General features: G+C 39.4%; 1 protein-coding gene across 4 annotated transcripts in view; it reads left to right on the top strand.

Moving 5' to 3' along the window:
• Positions 1-14,068, top strand: part of Ankrd44 (ankyrin repeat domain 44) — a 325,588-nt gene that overhangs the window by 74,658 nt on the left and 236,862 nt on the right. Inside the window, exon 1 of one of the 4 annotated variants that reach the window (XM_048345042.1) lies at positions 1,732-2,766. The exons of 2 other annotated variants lie outside the window; for them this stretch is intronic. In XM_048345042.1, coding sequence (XP_048200999.1) covers positions 2,656-2,766 — 111 coding nt within the window. In that variant the 5' untranslated portion in view covers positions 1,732-2,655. Of the gene's footprint in view, positions 1-1,731; positions 2,767-14,068 lie in introns of those variants that run through there. One more of the 4 variants, XM_048345045.1, reaches the window with a different exon arrangement.

Here is a 14,068-nt window from a genome sequence, read left to right on the forward strand (position 1 = left end):
AACTTATCAGATAGAGAAGGTGGGAAAAATGACTGAAGCACAAAGGAGCTGAAAACTACATAAATTCTGGATAAATTTAGTATTTTAAAGGCCCCTGAGAGCATCTTTCAAGGTAGGACATTCTAATGGTGACTCTTAGTCATCTGCAAAATGTGTGAGTATTGTCCTTCTAATCTCAATAAAGTTGGAAGTGATACTATCTATTTTGAGATTTCCACTTAAAAACTTGGAAAAAAAATCATACTAAGTGAAGTGAACAAGACCCAAAGAAACATAGACTCTATGGTTTCACTTATGTATAGTAATTAGTATATGTCTAGGATATTCCTAGCAGAGGATCACAATAGCTCAATGATTATGTACATATGATCATACAAGATGATGCTAAGTGAAATGAACTCCAAGATATGGAAACAAGTGATTTTTCATTGTTGTTGTTATTTTTAATGTACTATGTGAAATGATTTCTTTTTTCTTGTGTTTTTCTTCCCTATGGTTTAGCTCCCATTGTTACTGTATTTGGTTTTGGTACCCTGGGTATTGTGTATATGTTTATCTGAATTAGGGAAGGGAAAGAGAAGGGAAAGGGAAGGGAAAATGGTGAGACAAATGATAAAAAGTGAACCAATGCAACAGCACTACTTACAAGGCAATATGTTGTAAACCAACTGTACAATTTGGTGGGGGGAATTGGGGAGGAGGGAAAGTGGGAGAAAAATGAGGGAGAAGGTAACAACTTTGCCAAGAAATGTACTCACTACATTACATATGTAACTGTAACCCCTCTGTACATCACCTTGACAATAATATTAACTTAAAAATGGTAAGAAACAGCTGGGCACAGTGGCTCCATGCCTCTAATCCTAGCTACTCAGGAGGCTAAGGTCTGAGGATCAATACTTGAAGCTAGCCTGGGCAGCAAAGTCTGTGAGACTTTTATGTCTTATGTTGGAAGTCTCAGGAGTCTGACTTGCCCTGGCTATTTTGTATTTCTTCACAACAGGAAGTAGGAAGTGTGGTTTGTTTTTTTCATGTGGGGAAATGGCTGAATGGAAAGGTTGATGTCTAGCCCTTGGCTATATAGGGGTTAGCGATAAGCCTTTTTTTCTTTTCTTTCTGATGTAAGAGTTCAAACCCAGGGCCTTGCACACACTTTGTCTCCCACTGAGCTATGTCCCCAGCCTCAAGCTGAGTGCTCATACTAGATTTTTCCTTGCTAGGTTCAAGCCCCTTGGTTTATGACTGTTACTCAGTTTGAGTAAAGAAAAGGGAGGAAAAAATGCTCCAAGTTTAAGTATAAATGTTCAATTGCAATAGCAGCATGCTTAACTTGTCCTAGGATGAATTCTTCATCCACTGCTTTCTGAGTCAGATAGCACACTTGAGCCCTGCTTGTATATTAGTGGCTTCACTGGTTCTCTTAAGGATGTAATTTCAACTGCAATTTTCCATTTTTTCTTCCTTTCCCTCTGGCATGCTTGTAGAATGATTTCAGCTGTTTCTTGAGGCTTACTTATCTAAATGAAATAGCTCACCAGGCCCTGGTGGCTCAAGCCTGTAATCCTAGCTACTCAGGAGGCTGAGGATTTTCACTGGATGCCAGCCCAGGTAGGAAAGTTCATGAAACTCTCAGCTCCAATTAACCACCTAAAAGCTTAAAGTAGCACTGTTGCTCAAATGGTAGAGCACCAGCTCTTAGTGAAAAAGTGCCCAGGCCCCAAGTTCAAGCCCCAGGACTGGCACTCATGTGTGCACGTGCGCACGCACACACACACACACACACACACACACACACACAAATAAAGGAAAAAAAGAACAATACAGAAATAGCTGCTGTAGCTTTTGTTTTGATTCTTAATCTGAAAATGATGGTGGGTGGAAGAGATTCTTTAGTCCCCTCCTCTGGTTGTCCTCTGAGGATTGTGGGGGATTGTGGGGGATTGTGAGTTCCACCTGGCAGGTGGCTTGCTTGAATTTCAAGCAGTGGGATCACTCAAATCTGTTCAAGTCTTCATGAACAGCTTTTCCCTACCTGGTGTTCACTCAGTGAGGTTTGCTTGGAGAGAAAGCATTTGATTTGCTTATTTATTTTTTCGTGCTGAAGCTCGTTTTTATGTAGGGGTATGTCCTGTGCTTTAGATTTTAGTCCTTGGAGGATGTAATAAAATAAGTTTATGACTATATTTCAATTTGTGAAAACAGAACTCTTACACTGCTAATAAAGCAGAAGTGTTGAAATATTATCAAAAACCTTCGTTTTCTTGCCTCTTTTAATATTATGGAGCACTGTGCTCTTTCAAGTATTAAAGGAAAGTAGCATCCATTGGCCTGCAGTGCTTTCATGGCAGCATTTAATAGGCGCTGTTCATAAATGGTCTCAGTTATAATAACCCTCTGCATATGAGAAATCCTACACTTAAGGAGTTCAAGAATCACAAAACAAACATTCAGTCATTTTTATTAGACAAGGCAGAGGCAATAAAAACAAAAAGAGCCTGGTCTGACTTTCATGTTTCAAAAGCTTTCACTTAAGGAAGTGTGTCAGCATTTCTGTGACTAAAATAAGACAGCAACTACCTTGTTGGTGGAATGGGTTAATGATGGGTCGGTCCTTGTTTGGATTTGTGGCTGGAGTACGCTGGGGGGTGATGTTGGATGGAGTGTTTCAGAGCACTGAATTGTGAGGGCGACTCACTGGGCTTTCTCGGTGTGCTGAGTGTTTTGGCTGCTGATTCTCTCATGGAGTTGCCTGTCATTTTTAGTTTGGTAAGTGGTACTGACTGTTAGCAAACCAAGAAGGGTCAGTGTCTTTCAAAGCAAATTGTGAAACTTTTAAAGAACCTCTGCAATCTGACTCCGTAACTTTGACCCGGGTATATTGTCCAGTCATCTGGAGTCCTGGGTGTTGAATTCTTTGAAGTGGGAAGATACTTTCTTATTATCCGCAGGGGCTTGGGAGAGGTTGAGATCAGGTTTACACCTTATAAGTGATGTTCATGACCCCCATGACCAGGTATATTCTTTCATCTTTGGTTGCTGACAGGCATATGGAGGACAAGATGAGGGTGCAAAGTAGGAGAAGGTGGGGAGAAGCAAAGGACTGTCTCCTTGTGGGAGGCTGCCCTGAGTGAAGGTCAGAAAGCTTCCCCTTTGATATAGATTATTTATAGAAGATCTAATTGTGGGGATCAGGAAACTTGATACTAACACCTCGAGAAGGTTGATGCTAAAAGCAAACCATCTCAGATCCTAACAATGGATGGTAAAACCATGAAGAGAAATTCTCTTGAAGAAGTCTCCAGTGCTTTCTATGTACAAAATGGCTTTCAACACAGAAGAGAATGGTTGAATTCAAAGTATTTCAATTGCTGTATTAGTTAGGGTACAGATTTGGAACACTCAATAGTATAGACATCTGTAATGAGCACCAACAGATCACCACTGAGAAGGTGATTCCATGATAATGGGGATAAAAGTTCCTTCTTTCCTACTGCTATGCCTCCTCATCACACAGCTTCTTTCCATCTTTGAATGAAGATTTTTGTTTAGTTTCTATCATCATCAGAGAAAGGAGTAGGAGGGGAAAGGGTATGTTTCTAACAGCATGACCTAGAAGTTGCAAACCTCAGATGGTGTATATTCCATTGGCCAGAACAAGTCACATGACTACCTATTTGCAAGGGAGGCTGGGAAATATTGTTCTTTATGCAGACGCTATGACATCACATAGTATAAAGGAAAGGGAGAATGGATTTTGGAGAGACAGCTAGCAACCTCTGCCATGTTGAGGTTTTTAGTGTTGTTGTATTGTGGTGGCCTCTAGGCAAAATCTAACTTGCCATCATACCTTTTAAAAAGAAAAGAATTATTACTCACATACAATACCAGAACATATCATGTAGTATTCGTATCTTCTTAATGTATTTATTGCTCATATACCTCTGTTAGGAGAGTAAAAGTTGAATGTACTGTGGGTTTTACATTAAAAGTGATCCTGTTTCTTTTAAACATTTTTTTAAAGCAAGTTGAAGTTTTCACAAAGAATTTCAAAATGAGAAAAGCCTTCCCAAAGAGCAACCTCCAAAGAGTAGGTCAAAAATATTTCATTCCAGATGGGAATTTGATCCTGGAATTGTCTGTGGTTGGTAATTATGGTTGACTTTATGATGCTGGTTCCAGCAATGGAGCCAAAACATGACAAACTCACTTCTAACTCCCTCTGTCCCCCCTTGCAAATAACCATAGAAATAAGTAATTTTAGGATTTGGGTTCTAAAATAATTTTATTAAATACAGTAATGTTTTTTGTTTTCTATAAGGACATTGTGCCACAAAGTTCTGTCATTTCTTTTTTCCTGGATGCTTCCGGTCTATATTTTGTTTATTGCTTTCTGTTCAGAATACTCTACCAGAGGGAAGATTTGTTTGTATAAATTGGGTCAATATTTGTTCTGCTTGATAGAAAGTTATCAGTCCCAAACACTTAGATTCATCTCATAAAGACCAGCACATGCCAACACACCATCCATACGCGTTCTAGTGGGAAGTAGTAGTTCTGTTTGCATTTTGAATACTTACATTTTGCCTTCCATTTTTCTCTTATTACATCAGAAAACTTTTTTTGGGGGTCTTGTGATTTATCAGGTTCTTGTGTCCTCCTAGGGGTGAGCTAGACTCATAGATTCTCATCTGCCATTTCTGAATAAGTTAGCAGGTCCTGACTCCTACTTACTATGTGATAAATTAAAATTTTTTTATTGGCTTCATAGTATATATTGTGCCTTTTTATTTTATTTTTTAGTAACAAAATGTCTCAGATTCTTTAAGGTCCTTTGCCACTGTATCTTAAACAGAAGACTTGGCAGTAACCACAGCTACTACAGAAGGGACCAGATGTCAGTATCACCAGAGCTTCCTCTCTGGTACAGAGACTTAGGGTAAAAGTTTTTTAGAAGAAATTGTTTATCTTTTTATTTTTCTTTCTTTTTTGAGTGGGGCTGGGGAGAAAGATTTTGTTGGCTTTCCCTCTGAGAGCTTGCTTAGTTCTGGACTCTGTTTCTAGGAAAGGTATTATCATCCTTTCCCAAGTCCCTGAAATGACTGACTTTGCTCAAGGTGCGATGAGGCCACATTATTTCCAGTGACTTAGAATAAGGGACTGCTTTGTTTATAGATGAGCAAAGGTGGCTATCTGCCCTAGTAGATACTTTGGGATCTTTGGGTGTGGGAAGAACCCAGAGAAGGCAACCTCCCTGGGTGGTGGATGGCAGGTTCTTCTTTTTGGGATGCTGCTTTTTCATCATGACATCTCCGGTGTCACCCACAGCACCTGCACCATAGAGTCTGCAGTGTAGGTTTGTTGCCTGTTGAATTGATGAGTACAGATTGGAAGGTGGGTTAACAAGAAAACCAGATGTGAAGTAAAATTTTCTCTGGCTGTCTCAGGAGAGTTGGATATGCTTAGATGGAAGAAGGGAGAGGAGATTCTTTGCAAAAGTTTGGAAAATTGTGGTAGGCTAGACAAGCGGAAGCTAAATCCAGGGAATTGATAACAAGCTATTTCAAAACTGGGTTCTTAATTCTCCAATTTTTGAAGTGTTTGTGATTTTGCTTTGAAGGTTTAGTTTCACAAGGAGCAGGCTACCTCTGCTGCTGCAGCTGTGAGAGAATGCAGAAGCATGCACATGTGAGTGTTTGATTGAGCAGGAGCTGCCCATCCAACCTTCTAGTAGGAGCCTCTGTGAAGGATTCTAGGTCCCCAGAGTCCTAAGGACCATCCTGAGACTCATTCATCCAGCTCATTCATCTTGACTAACAAAAACTAACATGATAGCTGGACATTGATGAGGCATGCTCTCTTCCCAAGATACTTAGGAGTCTGAAATTGGGAGGATTGTGGTCCCAGGCTGGCCTGGGCTGAAAAGTCCACAAGACTCTATCTTAATGGAAGAAGCTAGGTACACTGTAACATTAGCTACGGTAGGAAGTTAAAACAAACAAACAAATAGTAGGATCATGGTCCAGGTGCGTACCAGGGCAGGAGGTCAAAGCTTGTCTAAAAAAGAATCCATACAAAAAGAAGTGAGAGATGTTTGTTGCAGTAGAAGAGTTCTTGTCTACTGAATGAGAGACATTGAGTGCAAACTCCAGTGCTGCAGACAACAATCTCTTCCAAGCCCAAACCTGACATGATTGGCTTTGCAGTAGGATCATAATTAAGGTTGCCTCACTTCATCTTTAAGGAGCTGGAAGGAAGCTTTTGGGAATATCTTTATGTGCAGACTTCCAAGCTTTGGTCCTGGGTTCTGACCTCAAAATTAGATGCAACCTCACACCCACTAGGATGGCTCTTACAAAGAACAAACAAAAGAGAAACGAAGTATAGTGAGAATGTGGAGAAATCGCTATCCTTCTGTATGCTCTGTAGGAGCATGGCATGGGAGGGTTATGGAAAACAGTGCAGTCCTTCCTCCTGTACTAAATGTGGGATTAGCAATGTATCCAGCAATTGCACTTCTAGGTATATATCTAAAAGAATGAAAAGAAGAAGAAGAAAAAAACGAAACATTAGCAAGCTATGGTGGTTCATGTACCCTTGGAAGGCAGAGGCAGGGGGATTTTGGTGAAAGGCCAGCTGGGTTATATAGTGAGACCTTGAAAAAAAAAGAATAAAATTCAGATACAGTGTAATATGCTCAATAACACAATAAGCTAGATGATAGGACAACTATTGAATGACTGCAGTTAGACAGAAGGTAACTAGAGCAGTCAAGTTTATAAAGAAGACCCTGCTACTATGTTAGCAGGGTCTAGGCGGAGAAGGCTTTGGGCAGTTATTGTTTAGTAGGTAAGGAGGTTTGCGCAGAGATGGTGAACAAGTTTTGAGGTATCATCACACTGTCTGTGTACATATCACCATTGAACTGATACCCAAAACATGGGTAACCTGACCTGGGCACTGGTGGCTCATGTCTATAATCCTAGCTACTCAGGAGGCTGAGATCTGAGGGCTGCAGGGCAAAGCTAGCCTAGTCAAGGAAGTCCAAGAGATTCATGTCCAATCAACCCCCCAAAAGTTAGAAGTAAAGCTTTGGCTCAAGTGATATTTCCAGAGATCTGGAAATATCTTCAGACTTATTTCTTTTGTTCTGAGATACCTAAGACTCTCTTTCCTTTCTTCTGTACTTTGTCCTAAATCTTTGTTCTATGATGCCCCTGATAGGGCAGTGTGCTGTTTATTGGGAATCTTGGGTCATGTGGCTGGCTCAAGGTAGCAAGAAGTGATTGGCACAGAAAATGAGCCTCTTGATTTCTGTTTATATTTGTATCTTACATCCTGTTCTTTTCCTGTGCCATCTTCTGAAACAGCTGGCCTTTGTTTTCAATCTATTCTATAGGGGATTAGATGTATTTGCATATGCATGACACTTTCTTCATGAAAATGAATCTTGAAAGCATGCTTTAAAAAATGAATCAGAGAGTCAATGTTTACTTCAGGCTCACAACATATTTTTTCCCTTATTGGATTGATTTCATTATTGCTGTAATGATCACAGTGCATTTATTGTGATAGATATTTTATAGAATTTGGCACTGCTGTGTTAACATGTACTTTCTATGGACAATGTCTTAATTTTGGAGCCTTAAATTTGAAAAGTCTTCTGAAGATGCATAATCAAAGACTAACAATAATACTAAAAATAATACAGAAAATCTTTTCTCATTATGTGCCAGAACACTCGGCGGGGGGGGGGGGGGGGAGGGGTTCTAGTCCTATCTGTTGTTCAGTTAAGATTACTAGAGATTTAGAAATCCGTTGCCAGAAACTCATTATTATCTGACACCTAATGTTTTTTTTTTCCTGTTGATCCCAGTTTTCTGTCATTTAATAACATTAAAGGAAATAACATTTTTTGTCATTTTATAACATAAAAGGAAAATGCTATGAATTCTTTGGCACTATATCTTGTTTTGTAAATGGGTTCAAAACATAACTCATCTACACATTATATATATATATATATACAGATATATATAATAAACTATATGTACAACAGACAGCCCCATTAAAAATGTATAAATTAGTCAGGCAGATGTCAGTCTGGACATCTGTAGGGGGCTGGCTGCATTTTCCTCTACCTCTTGCTTCTGCTTCTGTCTGGGCACTGTCTTCATTTCCTCCCTCATGAAGACTGCCTTTCCTAACTTCTTGAGCCACAGTGGTGGAGCACAGGGCTATAGACTTGGCTACTGTGGGCCATAGGGCTATAGACTCAGTCAGGAGTTGACTGTCCTTCCCTGTTCCTCTCCTCACAGTCTCAGAACAGGGAACCTCCATGGCTTCCCTCAGCTAGGTGCTTGATAATGGCTAATAAACAATGGCCCAGGGCCTTGGGCTAGCATACTGGACAAATACCTCTCAGAAATTGCTTTGGGGATGTGTTTCAAAGATGAGACATGGGGCATTTTGACCAGGAGTGGACTGGGTTCTTATGTGCTGCTGCCTAAGACCCCCTGGGGCACTGGTGTTTTATAGTTTTGCAGAAATATAATTTTGATACTAAATAGCAAATACATATACATACTGTTTGTCTTCTAACCACACAAAAGGACTCAGACTAAACATCTGTAAGAATTTTATGATAATCATGCAGGGAGATAATTATTTTGCCCTTGGGATATGTCCCTCTGCGGCTAAGACACTGGTAGGAAAGCTCAGGAAGTGCTGAGATTCTGGCCTGTTACAGGTTACAGTTGGAAGTTTCACATGAAACCACGGGCTAAGCTTTTGAACATTTCTGCTAAATAGTTCAATGAGGCCAGATTTGCTGCCTTTGCATTGCAGAATTGGTTCTCCCAGCGGGAGTATTCTTAGCTAAGAAATGTAATCACTCAAGAACCCTGGACAGATTTTAAATGTCATTTGTAGAATGGCACAGAGTAACCAATTGTGGTGCAACAGTGTATTTATAAACAATTAACTCTTTGACTTGTTGACTTGGGAGACTCTGCCAAGCTGTTTGTATCTGTCCAGACCACTTCATGTAGGCTGACTTTCTCCTTCTGAGCTACAGACAGAAGATACAATTCTCATCATCAAGCCTTCTCCCTACCAGATGAGGCCTTCAGAAATGCTTTTCCGTGTTTAAACACCTACATGCAATTATCATGGAGAGTTAGTGAGTAATAGACTTATAAAATCTTCTCCATTAACGCTCATTAAGTTTTCAAATATTTCTCTCTCTATATATATTACACACATATATATAGTCTTTGTGCATGTGAATTAAATATATATGTAATTTTATATATTATGCTATATAATATGTTGAAAATATATCAATAATAGCATTATTACATTATAATTGTAATAACTAATAACACATTATTTTATGTCACACAATTATAGACAATACATAATATATTAATGTACAATTAATACATGATTATATACATTTATTAATGTATGATTGATACATAAGTATGTATACATTATATAACATATATTTTTATTAACAGAACAATGCAGAAATGAACATTATTAAAGACATTATTGAACCTGGTGCCAGTGGCTCACATCCGTAATCTTAGCTACTAAGGAAGCTGAGATCTGAGAATTGTGATTTGAAGCCAGCCAGGCAGCTAAATCCACAAGACTCTTCAGTTATGCAGCAAAATATCCAGAAATAGAGCTGTGGCTCAAATGGTAGAGCACCTACTATGAGTGAAAAAGCCGAATGAATGAAGCCCTGAGTTGAAGCCCCAGGCATATGTACTCCCTGCCCCCCCGCCCAATCTTAGGGTTTTTGTTAAGATTTATTTGTTTACAATGAGACTTTTGCAGCAAATTATAGATTAACTGTAACTTCTGGGATATGGAGTTGTTAGATCTAGAACAGTGGGGTAGGAAATATATTTGTGCTGGGGCTTGAACTCAGGACCTAGGTACTGTCCCTGAGCTTTTATATTCAAGATTAATGCTCTAACATTTTACCACAGCTCCACTTCTGCCTTTTTGGTGGTTAGTTGGTGATTCGAGTGCCATGGACTTTCCTGCTTGGGCTGGCTTTGAACTGCAACCCGCAGATCATCTCCTGTGTAGCTAGGATTACAGGTGTGAGCAACTGGTGCCCAGCTAGGCAGATTTCCATAGTGAAAGAATAATCTTTTATTTGGGGACTGTGGTTGATCAGGAAAACAAGAACTGATATGTCAGTGTAATTATTTCTCTTAGTGCTTTTTGTGTATAGCAATCCCAATAAGTCTTCAGGGGAAAATTAAGCATATATATTTAATTTTTTTTATAACTGAATTTGACCTTTATACCCTAGTTGTTGAAACTTAGGGGTTGGGAAAAGCAGCTGGAGATCTGAGTCTGCCCAAGGGTAACTCTGGATGAGCTAGTCATTCAGGCTGGTTACAATTTGTAGAACTTTGTTTGAAATATGTGCATCCCAACAGCACTAAGGTTCAGAAAGATGAATGGGTAGATTTTCATAGGAAGGAATGTTTGCACATATGTCTATGGAAAAATGCTGTACTGCAAATCAAATGAGTTAAAGTAAAAATCAAACCAATTTATGACTGTTAAATTAAGACATACACACACACATATGCTGTTGTGACTTCAGAAAGTGAATATATTTTTACATTTCTGGAAGGAGGGTTAATTAAGTCAGTTCTTTTGGAAAGCACATTGTCTGAGGATGCATAAAGACTTAGACATCTTGACATCTTCTGACCTAGTAATCTCAGTTCTTGGAATTAATTCTAGTGAGAAATTTCTTTAAGGCATACAAAAGATTATGGGAAGCTGGGTGCTGGTACCTATGCCTGTAATCCTGGCCATTCAGGAGGCTGAGATCTGAGGATTATGGTTTGAATCTAGCCTAGGCAGGAATGGTCAGGAGGCTCTTATGACCAATTCACTGCCCCAAACCAGAAATGGAGCTGTGATTCAAGTGGTAGTGCACTAGCCTTGAGCACAAGAACTCAGGGACAGCTTCCAGACCCTGTGTTCAAGCTCCAATAGTACTGGCACATGAATGCACACACGCATGTACACACACACTCACACAAATGCTATAGGAACAATGATAATTCTGTTATTTTCTGTGATGAAAAATATGAAACTCAGAGGACCAATAGTAGAGGAATAAAATATGGAATAGTTTCCAGCTATTCAAAATGATATACAGGAATATTATGGAAACAAAAAAGGTTTCACAGAAAGCATGGAATTGTTTATATATCTTACAATAAAATATAGTTTGAGGGGTATAGCTCAGTGGTAGAGCATGTGTTTAGCATGTGTGGAGGCCTTGGGTGTAATCTTCATCATCCTCCTCCAACCCATATAACACACGTGTGTGTCTGTGTATGTGTGTACACATACAAACACCACCACCATGAAGAAGTAAACATCTTTATTATGATTTTAGCAATACAAATGGATAAAAATAATTTTAGCAGTGAATACAAGACACTTTAAAAGGTTCATCACAAAGTCAATGTTCTCTGGAATAATTTTTCTTCCTACTTAGCATGATGCAGTGTGGATGAGTGAAATGAGTGTTTCATTTGCAATTTGAAGGACTTTATATTCCTCCTTTTATTAGTTTACTTTTCCACACAAAATTATAATTACTTCAGTTGTCTTTTCTGTTTTAAAACATTTGTAGCTGTCTAAGTCAAATCTTTTCTGGCTTCTGGGTCAGACTGTAACTTTAAGTCCTGTTCCTACTGGTTATCAGGTATAGACACAGAGAAGCTCTGTGACTACTCTGAGCCTGTTTCTTCATCTGGGAAATGAAGAACATAATAATGGCCCCATAGCCAGTAAGAATTAAATTAAGAATGTCCATAAGTGCTTAGCAATGTCAGCAATGAATTTTTTGTTTTTCTTTCCTTCCCTCTCTTCCTCCCTCCCTCCCTTTACTTGTTTTTTCTTTTTTCTGTGTATGGCAGTACTGGGGCTTGAACTCAGGACCATAGGCTTTTGCTAGCTTTTTTACTCAAGGCTGGCACTCTACCACTTAAGACATGCCTCTACTTTCCACTCAGATTTGTCTGTCTGGGCTGAATTTGAGCCAGAATCCTCAGCTCTAAGCCTCCTGAGTAGCTAGGATGATCAGCACTAGCCCAATTATTCTTAGATTTGGGGAGGCCTTTTAATAGCTCACTGTACTTTTCCTCTCCTCAGGCATTTGGTCCCAAAGGGAAGAATGGAGGCTGTGCCACTAATCCTGACAATTCAGTTCTCATCTGCCACACATTGGTTTGAAGCGACATGTGATTCTATTCTGGTCTATAAGATTTAATGGAAACTCCAGTGGGAAAGATTTATCTCTGCTAACCAAGAGAGGGGTGTAGGCAAATTTGTACCTCTTGCCTCTCCCCAGCCCCAACTTCTGTGGATATTCTTATACGATGTATAACCATCTTCCAGTTGTTAGAGGATGGTTGCCCCCACTCCATGGCACACAGGGCCAAAAGATGGTCAGAGCCTGCATCCATGATGCCATCCCTGACCACGGGTCCACCCTGACATTGAGCTGCTGAGCCTGGGAACCTGGCCTCAAAGATTTTGTTAAGGGAAATGAGTAAATGTCCCAGTGGTTTGAGCAATTGAGTTGGCTCTTCCATTATTGTGCTGAAAACACTCTTCATGCTTTTTACTGTTGAATGTAGTACCTTTTATTGAAAAGAATCACACCCATGTATCTTTATTGTAAAATAAATATCTAAAATATTATGTCATATGTAAAATATATATGTTTACATTATTCTGCTTTTTAACTTTATATTTGTTTCTTTTCCTTTTGGGGCCCTGCCACTGACCTACAAATAAGCCTTTGCTTTTTTTTTTTAAATTAGTGTACACTAGTTGTACAAGAGGGGATAACACTGTAATGTTTCCACACATGTACACAATGTATCTCAAACAACCTCTCTCCCAACATCACTGTTTCTTACCTCCTTCTCTTCTAAAACAATTTCAACAGGTTTCAATTAGTACTTTTAAAATTTATACTCCCACTAAATTTTCATGAATGGATTCAGATTTCTGGATCACATCAGTGCACTGCTAATTAGATTTAATAGGAGAGAGAGAGATTCTTACCTTTAATGCAAGAGCCTAATGATAGAAATAATAGTTCTAAAGGTTAACCTTAATGAGCACTTATCTGATACATTTCAAATCTAGACACTTATTTGAAAACTGCTTTGGTAATAAAAGTGAAATGTAGACAGGCGTGTTTGCCTTACTAATTATTGACATGAAAAATAATTTCCAAAGAACTACTGTATGTGCACTTTGGTGAGAATGGATGTCAACCTGTAACTCTGTAAGTGACAAACCATCGCAGCTGTGGCAGAATTATGGCTTCGATGTTTTGAATATTTGTTTAAAAATAAACTTCAGTGCAGCTGATGCAGGGATTGTATTTTAATGCATGTATCTGATGAAATTACATAGCTTAAGTAAATAGGAAGTTGTGTTTCTCGTCATAAAAGCTTTGGGTTGCCAGTGTACTGTGCAAATGTACACTGGTGGCCTTGGATTCTCTGCACACAGCACAGAGCTATCGAGTTCTCCCTCTTCCATGTGAATCCTGCCTTATTCTAAGGGCCAATGCCCTATTGATTTATTTTCACAAAAAAAGGCTGAATGACAATGAAAATGACTTATCCACTGCATTTGCCAGTGAACTTGCCACAACCAGAGGGAGCAGTGTACCACATACTTCTGTTCTATTATAGAATTTTCCAGAATAGTGAAGTCTCCATGCACATGAAATATGTCAATTCTCCCGAAAGCAGTCTTCTCCAACACTCCAGCACCTCAGCACCCTCCTCTCGAAGCACACACATGAACAATACATGTCACCACTGCTCTGTCCCTCTGTGTCACCTCCCCAAGATCCCTCCTCATCATCAACAAGGGTTTGCTCCCACGTCGTCCTCCCATGCATGCCATCCCCGTGTTAGGTAGAGTTCTCCAAAGAACCTATAAGGTCAGTCTGCTGGGGCGCCCTCTTGCCCGAGCATGCCAACCTTCTTGTTCT

This window comes from Perognathus longimembris, chromosome 4 (assembly GCF_023159225.1).
Source record: "Perognathus longimembris pacificus isolate PPM17 chromosome 4, ASM2315922v1, whole genome shotgun sequence".
In the NCBI taxonomy this organism is placed as follows: Eukaryota; Metazoa; Chordata; class Mammalia; order Rodentia; family Heteromyidae; genus Perognathus; species Perognathus longimembris.